General features: G+C 41.8%; 1 protein-coding gene across 1 annotated transcript in view; it reads left to right on the top strand.

Annotated features, from left to right (window-relative positions):
• The window catches only part of sdc2 (syndecan 2), a 154,886-nt gene that overhangs the window by 121,322 nt on the left and 13,469 nt on the right, over nt 1–20,095 (top strand). Inside the window, exon 2 of the mRNA XM_028817242.2 lies at nt 19,767–19,881. Coding sequence (XP_028673075.1) covers nt 19,767–19,881 — 115 coding nt within the window. The remainder of the gene's footprint in view (nt 1–19,766; nt 19,882–20,095) is intronic.

Here is a 20,095-nt window from a genome sequence, read left to right as displayed (position 1 = left end):
CGAGCTATAGGTGATTTAAAATCCTAGACAGACAATCGGCCAGCCACAGTAGCGTATTATACAGTATATAAAGATTTGTGATCAGTAACTTTGAAAAAGCATAAAACATAACTCCGTATGCCATTTTGACCTATCCCCCAGTATTTTAAAGTTTTGTGAAATGGAGTAAACTTGACACCTGTAATCCCATTAGGGGGTGAACCCCTGGGGTCGGTTGACACCTAAGGGTGTAATTTCCTTCATAAAATATGTTCCGAAAATGGCTTGAAAATGAAGGGTTTTTTTTTTTTTTTTGCTGGTGTACAGTGCCATAAATAGGAGGGAACCCCAAAAAGCCTGATGTGTTGTATAACTAGATATCAGGACAAGACAAATGTGGGGTTTTACTCATACTGGGGAGTTGGGAAGCATAGGGCTAAAACAAAAAAAAAACTGAAGCGACTTCAAAACATTCAGCAACAATTTTCTTATGAGCACAATATCCTTTGTATCACTCAGATGCACCCCATTTTCTGTCAGCCAATAACATGCTGCCTGATGGAGTTGGCGCTGTACAAATGGTTAATAGGTACAGCGAGTTCCACCTCAATCTCTGCCCTTTTTCTTTTTCCATTCTGTCGTGGTACATAAAACACAAGACATCAGACAGACGAGCTTCTCTTCTGTTTGTGAGGTTCACAACACTTGCGTTCCTTATTGCTTCTCTTTGATAGATAGATAGATAGATAGATAGATAGATAGATAGATAGATAGATAGATAGATAGATAGATAGATAGATAGATAGATAGATAGATAATGAAAGGCACTATATGATAGATAGATAGATAGATACTTTATTAATCCCAAGGGGAAATTCACATACTCCAGCAGCAGCATACTGATACAAAAACAATATTAAATTAAAGAGTAATAAAAATGCAGGTATAACAGACAATAATAATGTTAACGTTTACCCCCCCGGGTGGAATTGAAGAGTCGCATAGTGGGGGGAGGAACGAACTCCTCAGTCTGTCAGTGGAGCAGGACGGTGACAGCAGTCTGTCGCTGAAGCTGCTCCTCTGTCTGGAAATGATACTGTTCAGTGGATGCATTGGATTCTCCATAATTGATAGGAGCCTTTTGAGCGCCCGTCACTCTGCCACGGATGTCAAACTGTCCAGCTCCACGCCTACAATAGAGCCTGCTTTGCATTGTATGCGTTGTACTTTCAGGTGAGCGCTTATTAGTTGTCAGCTGTCACATGCACACAGAGCCCCTCCCCTTAACTTAAGCCAATATCAGACCTGTCTGATTTTGTCAGGATGAGTTGCAGACTGGTGGGACCGAGTTGCTGGGTATGGCATACTAGAGAATTGGCCATCACTGGAGCACAATGCCTCCAACTTGCTAAGATTATGGAAATAAAATGTTCAGCTGAAAATTGCTGGAAAAGTCGTGTCGGTGTCAGCAGCCATGCCACGTGAACTTCAGAACAGGTCATCCACCTGAAGCTAAGCATGTTTAGGCCTGGTCAGTACTTGGGTGGGAGATCATCTAGGAAATGCTTGGGTTGCTGCTAGAAGAGGTGATGGTGAGGCCAGTAGGGGGCACTTACCTTGTGGTCTTTTTGTGCCTCCCAGTGCAGTGATGGGGGGGACACTGTGCTGTAAATATGGCACCGTCACTTGGATGAGATGTAAAACCAAAGTCCTGACTCTCTGTGGTCATAAAGTTCCCTGGGTATTCTTTGTAAAGAGTCGGGTGTCTCCCTATGTCCTGGCTAAACTGTCCACTACGGTCTGGTCATTCTGGCCCCCGAATCATTCCCTGTCTCTAATTGACTAACTATCTCTCACCACCTAACAGCTAATGAGTGGTGAGAGTATTGGTGCAAAATGGGTGCCATCACATCATCCAGGTGGATGCTGGACATTAGTGGAGGTTGAAATGGCTTCCCCGCTTACTATGAAAAGCAGTGAGAAAAGCACTATATAAATCTAATGAATTATTATTATTATTTATGTAAAGTGACAGGGCCTTTACTGGACTGAGGAGAAAGAGCAAAAGAAAATTAGGCTGTTGATTACAAGTATCATTCTGCAAATAACTTTTGAGCTCATGCATAAAATAAAATACTTAAGCCCTTCTGGCACAGGGGTGCCACAGTGCCTATCCCAGCAGCAGTGGGCATAAGGCAGGAAACGTCTCTGGACATTTTTTTTAAAGGACAAAAAGTATATTTTTCTGTAAAAGCAGTATGTTTGAGCTTGTTCTCAGTGCACCTCCATTCACTGTAGACATCACTCAGCTAACTTCATTACCTCTACTTCAGCTAACGTCTGTAGTTGTAGAGTTGCCTGTTAGCTTATACCAAGTAATTAATAAGAACCTGCCATTTTGTGCCGCTTATCCAGGTACAGGTCATGGGGGCAGCAGTCCAGACTAAGATGCCCTGACGTCCCTTTACTCCACTACCTCTTCCTCCTCTGAGGGAATACCGAGACATTCGCAGGCCAGCTGGGTTATATAATATCTCCAGCAGGTGGTCCCTGAGGTCTTCTCCTGGTTGGACATGCCCAAAACACCCCCACAGTTAGGCATTCAGTATTCTAATCAGATGCCTGGACCACCTCAGATGGCACCTTTTGATGCAGTTGAACCACAACTCGAATGCCTGCACTCCTTAACTTCTCTCTGGTAGGCTGAACACAGATCTCCTGTGAAGGATCCACCGCTCTTGCCCGTGATCTGCTTCTTTTGTTCACTACCCAAACCTCGTGGCCATTGGTGAGGGTAGGAACATAGATCGATCAATAAATCAAGACCTCCGCCTTTCAGTTCAATCACCTCTCTTCACTACAACTGAACAGTGCAACATCCGCATAACTGCTGATGCCACTCCAATCCACCTGTTGATCTCTCACTCCCTTCTTCCGTCACTTGTGAAAAAGACCCCGAGATACTTAAACTCCTCCACTTGAGGTAGTACCTCATCCCCAGCCTGGAGAGGGCACTCCACCTACTACCGGCTGAGAACCATGACCTCAGACTTGGAGGTGCTACTCCTCATACCGACTGCTTCACTCCATCCCAGTGAGCACCTGAGGTTACCACCTGATAGAGCCGACATAACCACATCATCTGCAAAAAAAAAAAAAAATGCAAGAGATGTGATCCTGAGGTCACTGAATTGGACCCCCTCAAAACCTGTAATCTGTGTCTAGAAGCTCTGTTTATATAAATAATGAACAGGATCGGTGACAGAGGGAGCTTCCCTGGCAGAGTCAAACACCCCCCTGACTTACTGCTAGCTATGCAAACCAAGCTACCCGATAGCATACCAAGGTGCCCCATATTCCTAAAACAAACCCCCAAATCCCCCCAACACACACAAACACACACACACACACACAGGACACCCCATTTAACATTACCATCATCTAAATAATTTCCTTTAGTTTTTGTTTTTCAGCTCTTATTATAGTCTCACATGAAAGGTTATTTTGACCCCCCGACTGTACGTCGGTTTCCTCGGTTTTAGTCGACTCGTGGCCTGTGATGCTGCAGCCGTCTCTAAAAGCTGATCGATTTGTTTAGTATTCATTTATTTCTTCTCAGTTGCCTCACAAATTGCATCTTTCAACCATTTCTGTCTGGCATTCTTTAAAAAATCGGATTTGTATTTGAACGGCCTTTGATCGACCTGTCTCTTTGCTCCAACTTCAAACTCAAAAGCGTTTAATCATCCCGAAAATACGATTTGCATTAACATGCATTAATTGCACATTATACAAAAATGTCAACGATAAAAAAATAAATGGATAAACAAAATAAAAACCACCAAGAGGGTCACTCTGTATAAATTTGTTTATTTTACCTGAAGATTAGAGGATATTTTTTTCCTTTTTGGAGTGTAAAGTGTCTACTAGTAAGGAATTCTAATGACAGCTAAATCGATGATCTTGAATTCTAATCAGGGAGTTGGATGGCACACGTTGCCTTTACGGTTATTGCCCAGCATTCATTGCGTTCTTGGCAAAGTGTTCCGGCGCGTTCCTTCTTTCACACCAGTTGTCCTTGTGAGGTTGGAGTGACAACATTCCAAACTGGACAGAACAGACCACCGTATGTCCAGGTACATCTTTGGAATTCACGGACGCTCCTAGGTCAGTTGAGTGACAGAGAGCCACTCCAACACAAATAATGGAGCCACCTTTTTCCTATTGTTACTTCTCGTGGCTCACTCCATTGGCCTAACTATATACGTGGTCTAAAACCCATCCTGCTGCACTTGGTCCTGATTATTACCCCCCCCCCCCTTATTAAACACACCACTCATAAGGTTATCCCAGTTAAGTTGCAGTGACCATATTGGCCTACAAACATATAAAACACATATAACACACAAAGCATCTCTTGGTCAATAAACAAGATTGTCTTTAAGTTCCTCTATAACATGTCCTGTCCCAGTAAATCCTTAGCCGTCTGAGTTCCAGCCAGCCCATGTTCCAAAATTAAGCTCTTTCATCGTAGAAAGTTCTTACAGATCCATACAAATGGAAGAGATGGAGTTCACCTGAGGTCAGTTCGCTTTCTAAGGCTCTCCTCCACGATGCATGAAGTCCAGCAAAGTTCTCCTTTGTCAGTCAGATTTCAGAACTTGCCTTCCACTTACAGTCTTCTTCAGGTTTTTATTCCTCTGGGATTATTCCCATTAGCAGGTCCCATTTGTGGCCTTTAAAACTGTTAGGATGGTTGCTTGATCATTCTCCTTTTTCCCAACCAACCTTCTTTCCCGGGCTGGATTTTAAATATCCCAAAAGTCTCTTCAGCCTCTCTGACAAAATGAAAGGGTCTCCTCTATAAGGGATTGCACTTGGCTTTTTCAGAGTTCAAAACGTATACAAGTTCACACAGACAATAATAAAACAGTACCTATACACGATATACACCACATATACTCCCCTTATCCTCCACACGTTTTATGTAGCTTGGTTACAACATACTGGGTCTTCTTTCAGTGGGCCGTTCCTGGTAATCCCCATAAGAGACATTTCGGGGACATCGTAACTACTGGCTCCTCTCGATCTGGAGACGCTGAAGTTCTCATATAAGGTCCCTCTCTACTGCTGAATACAATTACAAGAAAGTAAGTGAATCCTTTGGAATTCCTAGGCTTTCTGCATTGATGACTAATAAAATGGGGTCTGATCTTTACGTCACAATTCTAGAGAAACACAATAATACACAAACAGTTGGACTCGCAGTGCTGTTTGGAGGAAGTTAGTGAACCTTTGATTCTGATCACTTGTAGATCCTCCTTTAGCAGCCTCAACCACCATCATACATTTCCCATAGCTGCTTGTACCACTTGCACAAGGCTGAGGATGAATTCTGGACCATACCTTCATTCATCCAGATTTCTGCATTGTCTTGTTTGCACAGCCCTCTTCAGGTCATGCCACAACATCTTAATTGGGTTGAGATCAGGATTCTGACCTGGCCGTTCCAAACCACAAATCTTCTTTATCATCAACTTTTTTTGTTGGTTTGCTTGTATGCTCTGGGTCCTTGTCTTGCTGCATCGCCCTTCCTCTACTAAGCTTGAGTTCATGGACTGCTACCCTTAGATTCACCAGTAATATGTCTTGATACACCTGTGAATCCATTGTTTCCTCGATGATTGCAAGGCATCCAGGCCCTGTGGCAGCAAAGCAAGCCCAGACCACTGTGTTCGCTCTACCACGCTTCACAGCTGGGATGAGGTTTTGCAATGCCTCTTTATCCTCCAAACGCAGTGTTCAGGTCTGTTTCTGAAGAACAGACTTGTGGTACACCTGCTGTAGATGGGTCCCTGTATTTCTGAGCCCCTCGCTATTATCTACAAGTTTTGCTCACAGTATTCTTGGTGAAGTGTGGGAGGATTCTCCAAACTTCTGTAGATGCTTTTCTTTTTAGCTTTGATTGTATTGTGTTCTCCTGTTTGCATGCTATTTCTCACTGAAACCCCCAATGATCAGCCATAAATAACCAAGGTGCAGACATGTAAGGAGAGGTCTGGCAGTCGTCGTTCCAGCTTAGTCGAGGCCATCCGTCTCTCTTCTCTTTTCTTGTTAACTTTATGCTGCGTGCTATTATCTGTATTAAGTTTCAGCACTCCATCTGCATTATCTTAATATGTCGTTTATGAGGCCCTCATCAGAGTGTAGTGTGCAGTGATTTGAGCAACTGTCAAACTGTAACTGTATTTCAAGAAGAGAGTTTCCATTACGCTTGCAGTGGATCTTTTCACCCTCTGGGTAGTTTAGCCATGACCTTGAGCTCATAAAGACCTTCAGCAGTTCAGGTTTCCTTAAATACAATCCCAGCAGGTTGCTCCAGTGTGTCCTGTAAGTAATTTTCTTACAGTCAGTGTGATCCAGGAATAACATCACCGTGGACTGATTTATTACGCAGCTTAAAGGATTGTACAGATAATCACACGGGGTGAATCAAATACAGTTAAACTAAAAGTCTTAATGTGGGGAGTCCCAGGAGCCTTTTGTGAAGGTGGACTGTAACACGTAGCAATGAACCTTTTTGTCTAAAAAGGCCGTGCTTATTGTTGTAGTATTCTGACCAGTCGACCAGTGTGTAGTCTGTCATATATTAAAATGCTCGTCCTTTCAGTAACCAGCCTTGCCCAGAACGGTAATCCATCTGAAGATTAACTTTTGCACATGGAAACAGGATGGGGTTGCCAGTCAGCTGAATTACATCTGTGGAGGAAAATGCGATGCCCAGGTTGCAGCTTACTGTCTTGAAACCGAGATGGACTCAAACGCACACACATAGGGATGGTGTAAATGTGCACAGTGCCTACTCCACTTCCCACCTGTCTCCTGTCTTCTGTATTGGCTCATGCACCTGTTTGCCCTCCTTGTGCCTTCCATCTATTTTGTTCCTTATTTTAACCTCCCTTTACCCAGGCTCCCTTTATATACCTGTGGGTGCGTCACCCTGATTACAATCCGCGGAGTGTCAATGTGGAGCAGCTGACATAATCAAGCAATTGGCTCACCTCCACAGCGAACACCCTGGATTGATTGTTTCAAACTACCTGTTTAAGTAAATCAATTCTTTTGATACATTTTTAGGGATAGCTTATACTGTGGGGTGGGATCCTCTTATCACCTCAAAAATATATAATGTAATAATTTTCTATATTAATTTCATATATATGTACATATGTGTGTTGTGGAAAGCATACCCCCGGACACAGACAGACACCAGAATGTCCAAAACACAATCCTTTATTTCTGTACAGCACCACAATGCCTTCCTACAAAAACTCTCTTCCTTTCTCTTTCTCTCTCTTCTTCTGACCTCCACTCCCCTCCTCACAAGCTCCATCTCCTTCCTCCCAACTCCGGCTCTCTGATTGGAGGGAGGTGGCCCCTTTTATTCTCACCCAGATGTGCTCCAGGTGCTTGATGTTCTTCTGGCAGCACTTCCTGGTATGGCGGAAGTGCTACTCTTGCACCCGGAAACACTCCGGGCATCCCTGGCAAGATCATCCTCCATTTTTCCCGGGTGTGGCGGAAGTACATGTTTCCCGGGCTCCCTGAGGCTCGGGGCGCCCCCTCGTGGCCCGGAGGACGAATACACCACCTCCCGGTCCTTCCAAGCATCCCGGCCATGTCTGTCCCCCAGCCTCCTGCGACAGTGTATATAATTAATATTATTGCTTGTTTTTTTATGTGCAATCAATTATCTCTAATAATTTCAGTATATAAATGCATAATTTATTGTATATTTAACATAATTCATATGCCATTGCTCTGTCTCTGTACACAAAGCATGATAGCACATTCAAGATGCATAATTCAACTAGGACATTACATTGCATCTCATAGTGACCCGTTTACAAATTAAATGAACGAGAATCATTACACTGATTCTAGGGTAATGACTCATTCACGAGTCAAATGAACGGGAATTGCTAAATTGATTCTTGGCTAGTGACTTGTTCACGAATCAAATGTACGAGAATTCTGAGACTTATTCTTGGGGTAGTGACTCGTTCACAAAATAAATGTACGAGAATTGCGAGACTCATTGTTCCATAGTGAGTTGCTCACGAATCAAATATACGAGAATTGTGAGACTCATTGTTCCGTAGTGACTTGTTCACGAATCAAATGTACGAGAATTGTGAGACTGATTCTCGGTAAGTGACTCGTTCACAAATCAAATCAACAAGAATTGCTAAACTGATTCTTGGTTAGTGACTTGTTCACGAATCAAATGGACGAGAATTGTCAGACTGATTCTCAGGAAGTGACTCATTCACGAATCAAATGAACAGGAATTGCTAAAGTGATTCTTGGGTAGTGACTCATTTGCAAATCAAATGACTTGTCACGTGGTCCTTACACATCCAGCAGTGGGCAGTAGCTGCGAAACGGAAGACAATGACAACGTTGTTAGACATGCATGCACATTGGCACTAGTCATGTTGAGTTCCTTTGAACAAATGTGTTCATGCTCGTGCATCAATTCGTATTATTCACTGACAAGAGTTGTTTATAGAGAGAGAATCGTTCACGCATCGCCCATCACTACTCTGTCTTCCTGCCGTGTCTTTGCCAGTTAGTCATCTCAGTTTGACTGTTTCACAGGTGGGTGTTATGGGAAATATTATTTATATTTTTGTACCACAATAACGAAACCTATCTTGTGAGGCATCAATGGCGTTGTTTATAGGCTGCTGTGCAGACCTCATTCTGCCACGGTACAGGGCGGTATATCACTTGCCACAGAATTTGTGCTTGGACGATCTCTGCTGATTCTGCTACATAGTCATGTGGTGACACATCACAAACATCTCACCCATAGCTTAAGAAACCTTGTTCTACAAGATATACGAGGAATGAAGATTACGCAAAGAAAATCCGTATGGACACAGCCACAACGTGCACACAGAGGTCACTGAAGCCGCTGTACTACTGTGGTCTCCCTCATAAATTTATGCCTTCGTTTTAATTTTAATTTTTTTTGGATAGCATGCTTGCGGTTGAACAGAATAGAAGCCACTGCTTCTGTTTAACAAGTCTTGATGTTGTGTTTTTGTTATTTTAATCATCTTGTTGTCCATATCCTGCGGACCACATACCTAGGCTTTTTTCTTACTATATATTCTTATTCCACTGTTGGCTTAAGAAAAAGTGTGTTGTACTTCCTTAGATCTTTTTTTTTATTTTTCTGCAAGCAGGAACTGGAAAAATTTAATTGGGATTCTTAATATTTAGGGTTATCTACACAACATGCCAACTAGAAAAAGAATCCATCTTAATCATTGACCGTAGTGAGTTTTAAACTGAGCCCCCCTGCCCGACTGATTGCAGCTGCTTTTGTACAGGTTTGAAAAGCACAATCTGTATTAAAAACATCATCCGCCAAAATGGGTTTGAATAGCACAGAATAGGGTTTCCATGGGTGATGCTCTGCAATTTGACCATTTGAAATTATGCCATTCAGCCGCTTGAGAGCTCAGAGTAGCGCCCTGCAAGAGGAAGGCGATCAGAGGAAGATCTGTTGGTGTAAATGCCTTAAGATGCTGCCAAACAGACTTGGATCTGCTCTCCCCTGAATGTTGTCTACAGTTCTGTCAAGTGCTTGAGTTTTCTATTCTTTACGTGGGCGCCTATAGAAGAAGGCGGCTAAAGTTTTAACTTACTTTAGCGATCCCTCTAAAAGACTGTGACTGTTTACACCAAGACGCACGTGTGGTAAAGACACATTCACCCTGGCTGTTCGCAGTACTTTGAAATGACGATCACTCCATCCACTTCTGCTTCTTTCTGGACTCGTGTCTGCTGATAAGCACTCCAGCCTCCTCACTCTGTCCCGGATACACAGAATGGATGGAGGCATGGATTCCTAGTAATGAAAAACACATGTTTGATTTATCAGATTAAATCCAGTTGACTTGCTATTTAAAGCACTATAAACTAGAAAAGCCTTCAAAGCATTCATTTTTTGCCCAGACATTTTCTGCAAGACCATTTCAATATGGGTGTACATTCTCCCTTCTTAAATGTAGGAAAAAACACATTCTTGAAGGTAATGTAGATACTCGCGTATAAGTCAAAAAATTTATGCCTTAAAATTCATTCAAAAAAACAGGGTCGACTTATCCGCGGGGCAACACAATTGTCCATAGAATTTGGGTAATGACATTGTACACTCAATGCTTCACGGTGTTAAGTCACCAGTCATCTGCCGTTTCCCATGGTCTTTGAAATAATTATAAGCCAGCAATACTATTGCTAATTAGCTAGTTTTTTTCTAATTTCATTGAATAATTCTTTAAACTGTGAAATACTTGAGTCTGAGCATTAGCTTTTGCAGGTTTTGGATAACAAACATACCATTAGCTGCCACGTGCAACCAGATTTGGAATCAAAAGAACCAAGGCAACGCACGCTATCAATGAGATGCAAGCGCAGCCCGCGATTCAAAAAATTTCTCTGCCTACCTGTTTGTCTAGTCTGACAGTAGCTAAAAAGCAGCATCAGGTGAGAGCAGCCTGAAGTAGTCCAGCAGCGGGTGATCTGTCGTGTCCAACAGCAAGCCATGCTGTCTTGTGAAGTCCGGTAGCCAGTTCGGCTCCCACGGATCAATGTCTGGGTATTCCTCCCACGCGAACCTTGCCATAGGTGCATCGGCTGCGTGAATACGCCATCTTGCCTTTGTTTACATTTGTTTACATTTCGCAACTCACGCACACGCAAGGATTAGTTGCCGAGTCAACGAGTCTAGCATTTCTCCAAGCACAGAGGGAATGCCTGTGACGTGACAGTGAGTTTTGTCTCCATTAACAGCTGATTGTCGCCCTCTATCTCTGATAGCTGTCAAGTTTTACCCTCGGCTTATACACGGGTCATAACAAATTTCGTAATTTTCGGCTTAAAATACACTCGATTTATCTGCGAGATCGACTAATACGCGAGTATCTACGGTACTCTGAACATGTGAGCAATCCTTTTCTGGTGGGAGCAATCTAAAATATTACTTGAAAACACGTGGACTTCTGGTCCTCGAATAAAGGTGGTTCATGAAGAGCAGAGGCTCCCAGACTTTTTCACCCCGTTTACCTCATGGCAGCTTTTTGTAAGCAAGTTCACCTCCACCCTGTATTATTTAGTAATTTTAAGTAATTTCAGTTTATAATAAAGGAATACTAGGATACCATGTTTAACCTTTTTATTTTTAAGTTCAAAATTCAAACATAATCGAACATACCACATGCCCTTCAAAACCGGTCATCCTCCTGAAGCTAAGCTTATGTGGGCCCGGCCAGTATTTGGATGGGAGACCAACCAGGACAAGTTTGGGTTCCTGCTGGAAGAGGTGTTGGTGAGGCCCTCAGGGGGCATCTACCCTGTGGTCTGAATGTGTGGATCCCAGTGCATTAACATGGACACTGTGCTGTAAAAATGGTGCCATCCTATGGATGAGACCTAAAACCAAGGTGCTCAGTCTCTGGTCATAAAAGATCCCTAGGCATCCTTTCAAAAAGAGTAATGTGTATCCCGATGTCCAGGCTAAATTGCCCACTACGGTCTGGTCATTCTGCACCCCTACTCATCCGCTGTCTCTAATTGGCAATCTCTCTGTCACCCCTTTACCACCTAACAGCTAATATGTGGTGAGTGTACTGCCGCAAAAACAGCTGCCATCGCATCATCCAGGTGGGTGGCACAAAGTAATGATGGCTGAAGTGGCTCCCCTCTGTCAAAGCACTTTGTGTAGCGAGAAAAGCGCTATATAACTGTAAAGAATTATTATTTATTATTAAAAACAACTAATGGTTAGCAGATACCAGTATACAAGAGTGAGTCGATGAGAACTAAGGATGCTCTGATCAGCTTTTTTTTAAGGCCAACACTGATCACCGATTCCTAGTAATGAAAAACATTTATCCCTTTAAAAAACTTTTTACACACTAAGCTAGTGCATAAATAGATACATAGAAGCCTATTTTTATAATTAAACTATAGACCACAGGTGTTCACAGTTCATTTTTTATTAACAGAATTAAATCCTATAGGCATATTGCTCAGTGACCATAAAAATAAAGACATTTTTCTTAAAATACATACAGTGTAGGGCCATTAAGCCACGGGGCAGTAATCCGCGAATTCGCTTAAGCCGCGCAAAAAGCTTGGATCCCAATTTTTTGACACTATGGATCGTACGGACCTAAACATGGCCTCTCAGACACTCGAGACAGGTGTTGACAGCTGTTATTTTGGCATTTCGGATGTCCGTGATTGACATGCTATGCACTATCGTGGATTAAATATTTAAATACTGGCTTATAACTTCAAAGAGGTATTTATAGAAGATTAGTCTTTTATTTATCAATAAACAGTAAAATAACTTACAATGAAATTCAAATATTAATCTGTTTTATCCACGCTGAGTGTCAGCGTTATGGAGGCCGCCATTGTAACCGATTCACACCTTACGATGCTACAAAGTTAATCCGCGGTAAATCCGCAAAAAATCGACTCGTATTTAAAGTTTTATTTTTAATTCGATAATCTGATAAAACTTGAAATTGTATAAATATGAGTCACAAACCCAACGTAAATCACTTCAGTTTCTGAATCTATAGCGAGCACATCATATTTGCTTTAAAAATTTTTACGCCATGAGTAATAAACGTAAACACGCTTCATATCATGTTCAGCAAAAGCTGGATGTCATCGAAAGAATACGAAACGGCGAAACTCGCATTAAAGTAAGCATAGAGTTAGGGGTACCTGAGTCAACACTACGCGGTTGGATCAAAGATGAAAACAAGTTAAGAACATTTCTTGATGAGCTTGGTGAAGGTGGTTTAAGACGCAAGAGAGCCAGAACAGCAAAAGATCCAGAATTAGACGAAGCAAATTTTAATGCATTTTGTGAGGTTAGAAACAATGGTATCCCTATTTCTGGTCCAGTCATCCAAGCGCAGGCAGAAAAATTATACAAGGAAATTCATTGTCCCGATGCAGATCCTGAGTTTACAGTTTCAAGTGGCTGGTTGAAAAGGTGGAAACAGCGACACGGCATTTCACAAGTAAAGATCAATGGCGGATTAAGTCAGCAGACACTGTAGCAGCAGAAGAGTTCATTCCCAAATTTCAACAATTCATAGAAGAACAGCAGCTAACAGAAGAGATGACATTTATTTTTTCATTATTTATTGTAATTTATGCATTATCAAAAAATATTTAAGCCGCGGTTAAGCAGTTTGGACCCCAATCACCGCGGCTTAATGGCCCTACACTGTACCAATGAAATATGTACAAAAGTATTTATCCATGATACACATGGCATAGAGGAAAATAGTGCTTCACATAATTACAAGCAATCTTGTTCGATATATATGTAATATAATATTGTGGAACGAGCCCCGGACACAGACAGGTAGACATGGTATTATGCACCACCACACGTTTATTTACAGTTCCTACTATTTACAAGTCAATAAGTGCGACACAAACCCCAAGATACTCCCCCAAAGTCCAGGCCTCTCACACTCTGCCTTATCTCTTCAGGCTGCCTCCACTCTCTTCACCAGACCTCGTCCTTCTCCTCACCCGACTCCAGCATTGAATGAAGGGAGGCAGCCCCTTTTATTGTCCCCCGGATGTGCTCCAGGTGTGCTCCGGCAATCTTCCACCGACACGCCCCAGTGTGGCGGAAGTGCCGGCTGTATCCCCGGAAGCACTCCGGGTGTCCCTGCTCCTCTTCCCCCTCAGCACTTCCTGGTGTGGCAGAAGTGCTGAGGTCCAGGGCTCCCAAGGCATTGGGGCGCCCCCTGGCGGTGACCACGGGCCCCTACAGGGTTGAGCTTCAAAGCTCTGCAACAAGGGTGGTCGCCCCCTCGTGGTCTGGAGGAGGCGCAAGCCCTCCTCTGGTCCTCCTGGGAGTCCCGGCTGGGTACCACCCCCAGCCGCGTGCCACTATATATATAATTTATATATTTGTAATGTACCTATCTGAAATAAGGCTTATTAAAAATAGTAGTTTTCACCATTTTGCTAACAAAAAAAAATTATTTATTTTTTTCACCTACAAACACCCTGAACTCCCACTTCTTTTGGTTTGATGCCTGACCTCCCATCAAATGCTTTCTGAACCTGTGGTGGAAAGTCATTCTGCGTTCATCTAATCTGACATCCTCAGGCAGTGAGATCAACATCTGCAGTTACCAAAATCGGTATCCCCCTGATCAGAAGTCATCTAACATGACACCGGGTTTAGTTGCCATTTATGACACTCGAGGCATCAGCACCTTATTCTCATCCATATTGATTCCCAGACGTTTTTCTCCCTACAGTACATTATACACTGAAGTTGGAATTTCTAACATTGCAGAAAGAAAATGAAACCAAGCCATCTAATGAATGTCCTGCTGCTCTCTACTTGTGAAGTTGTTTAGAAGGAAAACCGTGCAGCCCCCCAGGACAAGTATGGTCTGGCGTGACGCATTCGTATTCATTTCATATGGGAATACAGTAGTGGATAAGGTGCTTTTGCTAAAACCCCTGTGGGAATATTTGAAAGTGCAACAATAAGACGTAGGACAGAGTAGAAGTAAAATGTGTGTGTAAGATAGCATTTCTTCCATGTCACACCTGCATCATGCTGTGGCTTCACAGAAACACCGAACTCCCCCAAAAACCCCCGGCTTTAATTATGTTCAATCTGAAAACACCTACTCAGGCTGCATGTGGTTTAAGATGAGTTAATACATCAAAAGCACTCTGGGGGCAGGTTGCTACATTCACGTGACACCCAGCCCACCTGGCGTAAATGTCTAACTTTCATAGAAAAGTAAAAGTAGCACAGTGTTTGCTCCCAATTAATCAGACACCGGCTACTGGTAGTTTGTGGGAGGGAGACCACCTGAAAATGCTGTGACAGCAGTTAGTGAATGTTCACTTAAACTGCAATATGTGTGTTAATTCATGAAGAATATTCTGCATGAAGTCTTCAGTTTAATTTGTATTATGGACTTGTTCGGTGGGTACTGAAAACTTGCATTTAGTCCAACAAACTCTAAACCCTAAAGTCTCCACCATACTACTTGATCATTTATTCTCTTGATTCTTTGCATGAAGAAAAACTTTCTTACATTTGTGCAAAATCTGCCCTCAAGTTTCTAACCGTGTCCCTGTGAAGGATCCACTTTTCATCATTTTAAACACTTCAATCATTTCACGTCTTAAATTGCTTAAACTGAAAAGGTTCAGTTCTTTCAATCTCTCCTTATAATAACTTACACCTCTTAGTCCCGGAATTGGCCTAGTCGCTCTTCTCTGGACTTTATCCATTGCTGCGTTGTCTTTTTTTTTTTAATGTAAAACTCGGCACAGTACCTACAGGCAAGGCCTGTTCTATAACTTCAGCTTAGCCTCCCTTGACTTGTACTCCACGTGTCATGAGATAACCTACTATTCGGTTAACCTTCTTAATGGCTCTGAACTCTGTCTTGATGTAGACGGCGACATATCCACTATGGCTACTTCCAGACTTCTACCATTTCATTTTGAAATGCAGACATTAGTCTCCATTTTCACCTTTTGTCCACACTAATCTGGCATTTTTAATCCCTGACAATGGAGAGCTTGAAAACACTGTGCAGAGATGAAAACACCAGTTTAGTGTTGCAATGTGGATGCGTGTGTGATAGTCCGGGTTGGCTCTACATCAGGGGGTCTCCGACCTTTTTTTCCCCTGAGAGTTACTTTTACAAAATGAAAATGGCCGAGAGCTACTCATGTTTTCTAATGTTTATTCTCATAGCTTATTTCAACCCAAACAAACTGAATACTCTTGTTTTGCCTGAACATTTACAAAATGTTGGTGTCCACAACTCACATTTTGCATTAAAACATCACAAAAAATATTTAGTTCACCTGCAAGTGCATTTTGTATGTCGGTATGCATTTTCTAGTGTATCTCACACTACTGAATTAAAACGTGAATGCTGTCAAAACAAAACAATGCAATTCCAAATCCACAGATATGACTTATTAATTTGTCATTTTGTCACATGTCACTGTGTCACTTTATTCACAGGTCCAGTCGCATGTGTGATGTGTTGTTTAGTCAGTCAGATGACTGGCACTGAGGTGTATGGTGAGTGGAGCCACTCATGTTCACTCTTCTGGAGTCATTTAAATGTTCGTCTGTCAGTCTTGTTCTGAACTTTGATTTCATGACATTCATGTCAGACTCACAGAGGTATGGAGACCCAAACAAAGCTGACATTTTCAGAGCTGCTTGGTGAAGATTTTTAGAGTTATCTGGCTCTACTAAGCTCCAGAAATGCTGTTGAGACTTTAACTGCACATTATTTTGAAGGTTTACTAATATATAATACATAAAATCCAATGGATGGATGGGTAATGGATGGATGGATAAAATCCAATGTCTGTCCACTTTTAACGAGAGAATTACTTAACAGATTTAGGTCAGGTTTTTTTTCTATAATTTGCTTGAACATTCCAGTTGATTTTGCGACTTCTCTCATTTCGCTATGTATCAGAGTTCGCTTGCGGTACCGATTTATTTGCGTGAATCCAAGAAACACGCAGCGGGTTGAGGGGAGGGGTCTTCCTCACTCACTCGCCAGCTTCGGGGCGTGTGGCTTAACTCCGCTTAGCTAGCGAACGAGAGAACAATTAAATTCAGCTTTGTTTGATATTTAAAATAAAGTGTTACTTAGTTAGGTCTTGATCAGTTTGATATTCTCTTAAGTGTAAGCCACATTGAAAAGAGAGATTGCAATTCAGATTGTGGATCGTGATTTTGTGTTAAAAGGATCGCAATATGATTTTTTGAAAAGATCGCCCACCCCTAATTTGACTAATCAAGTTTTCAAATTTATGTAGGATTCATTAACCCTTTGGCAAGCTACTTGAAAAGGGGTTGCGAGCTACCGGTAGCTCACGAGCGACGTGTTGGAGACCCTTGCTCTACATCCTTTGGCAGCTTGAACCTGGAGCTGGCGATTAGTCATACCCGAAATGAGCTGGGGCAAATGGGAACGCACAGTTAAGAGGCGGGTGTAAAGTGCTTAGTGCTTTTATTCCACAGAAAGTGCAAAAGGTGCAGTGCTCTTCATAAATGAGTAAATCATGAATGTTAAAAATCTAATTAATTATCAATGAACATTTAAAAAATGGGGTTAAATCCATAGTGAGTTCCTTCCATTAAAACAGTCTGGAGCCTCAATGCACCTCACTAAAATCCTGCATCTCCTCTGCTTATACCATCAGGACATTGCAGCGAGAGTAGATGCCCACCAACAAGTGTAGTCAACCTTTTAAACCCAGGTTCAGGGCCCCCCAACCACCAGTCCCTTACTGTCTGATGGGCAAACCACTGAACCCCATTGCCATTTTCCTCTGCCAGTCCTTCGGTGTCATAAGGGAGATGCCGGCCAACAGGCCCTTTACCACTCCTGAATGCAGTAGCTCTTCTTCAGCCCCCACCCCGAGGCACTCACTTATCTCTCCTGACCACCTTTCTCCACACCATGCTGCACGGCCTCCATGCAAATCCGCCTTTTCTTTCATGACTCTCTGACCATTTCTCCGTCTCATTGCCTGATTCTAACATAGCGGACGTAGAAGAGTTGTTTACCTGTATGCCTCTAAGTTACGTTTTGTACAGTTTGAATGCTGCATACATGTGCAAAAGTCTAACAATTTACCGGTTACTATAGTTTTGCCAACAATCTTTAGTTCTTTAGAAAGAAAACTTGACCAGTGCTGTTACCGTTCTCTTAAAGATTTTTCTACTGATGCACACGTGCTCAGTGTAGGTGAAATTCTGCCTCATATGCGTTTTTGGTTGTTTTAGTGTGGACAGAGTTACTTTCCTAAAAGATTTGAAAACGCTAGTATTTGAAAAATGTTCTACTGTGAACGTAGCCTATGACTCCCAGGTCCTTCACGTCAGGAATACTTTCAAGTTTCAGATCATTCACTGTGTATTCAAACCTTAACATTTCTACTTCCTGCACGTAGTATCTTACAAATTACCTTCAGCCTGCATGCTCTCCAAGTCCTTCTGAAACAATTTAGCTGTTTCTACATCATCTGTCCTACCACCTACTTTGGTATCATCTGCAAAACTTACCAACTTATTGATTATATTCTTGTCCAGATCATTTATGTATGTACATTAAAAAGTGCAGTAGCCCCAGCACTGACCCCCAAGGGACACCACTTTTAACATCACCTATATCTGAAAATGTTCCCCTCACCCATGACCCTTTGCTTCCTGTGTCTTCCACCTTCTTAATGACTCTGAACCCCACTTCCACTTTTGTACCCACCTACTGCGTGTACCCACCTACAACACCGCAGCTTGAATTCCCACTTTAGTTTGACTACATGGTACCTTTTTGAAAGCCACGATAAGTACAATCATATGGCGCTCTCTTACTGTCTGCTTTTGCTATTTCCTCATAGAATTTCAACAACAACAACATTTATTTATAGTGCACATTTTCATACAAATAATGCAGCTCAAAGTGCTTTACATGATGAAGAAAGAGAAAAAAGACAAAGTAAAAATTAAAATAAGAGAACACTAATTAGCATAGAATAAAAGTAAGGTCTGATGGCCAGGGAGGACAGAAAAAACAAAAAAACTCCAGACAGCTGGAGAAAAAAAAATTTTAATCTGCAGGGGTTCCAGGCCATGAGACCACCCAGCCCCCTCTAGGCATTCTACCTAACATAAATGACCTCAATCGGTCCTCATTGTATTCAGGGTTTTCATGGAAGGACTTGATGATGACGGTCACATGGACTTCTGGCCTTTAATCGATCAATGTGGGGACATTATGGTGCTTTGATTAGGTGGTGGTGGCGCAGGTCACAGTGTATTAGTAAAACACGGCCTTTCCTATCTATACTTTCATAAGACATTTTATGGGAGTGAGTTAAGAGCAACCTGAGTTAGTAAGTTTTATGAAAGATATGACCGACCATGTTGAGACAGCTAGGGTGAAAGAGTCTGTATAGTCACTTTCTACATTTATTTATTCTTTTAATTTAGATCTGCCAGTATATTATAATAAAACTTGACCCTGCCTCTTTTGTTTACGTTTTTTAAACACTTGAACAAAATGCTTAGGAAGTTCTTATCAGTGTACTGTAATGTAAAAATGCAGATAAGGGTCTGCTCACCATTGTCTAATTGGCGTCCTGATCTTCTAGTTGTGTTCCCACAAGAATACAAAAGAGGACTAAAAACACTGAAATTTCACGAGAAGCAGTGAATTGAACGTGCATTTAATATCTCGACAAAAATGGAATTTTTTCAATGAATGCCCTTGAAAAATAAGCATGCCAAATTTCAATCAATTCGGACTGCTGGGAGCCGACTTGTTTTAGACAGAGACAGATGGTCAGACAGAAAGGGCAACCACAGTAGGTGCTTTTCACATCATACTAGAAAACAAAAAAAAGCTTTTGTACTTGTGCAAAACAGTGGCCTGTAAGAGCAATTCCTAGAAAAGTGTTGTTAGAAAGCAAGTGCAATGTCTTTGCCAAGCAACATGCTAACTGCCAATATAGAAGAAGGTGGTGAGAATTTGCAGTTACTGGATTTTTACAAATTGTATTTTTCAACATTGCCTATTTTTCAAAAAATTAGTAATGTAAGACTTTAATCAATTTCTAGGAATGTATAAATCTTAATTATTTTGTTTCCTAAATTGTAGGTCCAAAGAACCTCAGATGATAAAACTTTGACAGAAGAAAAAGATCTTTACCTAGACGACGGCTCGGGAGGTTATCCTGTAGATGATGATGACTTCAATTCAGGGTCAGGTTCAGGTAAGTGACTGCTTTATTTCATGTTCACTGCCACTTGTTCTGTTTAGCTAAAGAGAATTTTAATGGATTTGTCTTGATTTATTTTTTTTTCTACACAGTTTCATGCTTATTCTCATGTTTATTTCCATACTATTCAATTGTGCGGATTCTGCTCCTCAACTTCTAAGTACATCATGTTCTTCATTTGTTTAGTTTCATTTTTTAAATACATATT

The sequence above is a fragment of the Erpetoichthys calabaricus genome, chromosome 13 (genome assembly GCF_900747795.2).
Source record: "Erpetoichthys calabaricus chromosome 13, fErpCal1.3, whole genome shotgun sequence".
Taxonomy (NCBI): domain Eukaryota; kingdom Metazoa; phylum Chordata; class Cladistia; order Polypteriformes; family Polypteridae; genus Erpetoichthys; species Erpetoichthys calabaricus.
This window is presented reverse-complemented; position numbering and strand designations above follow the sequence as displayed.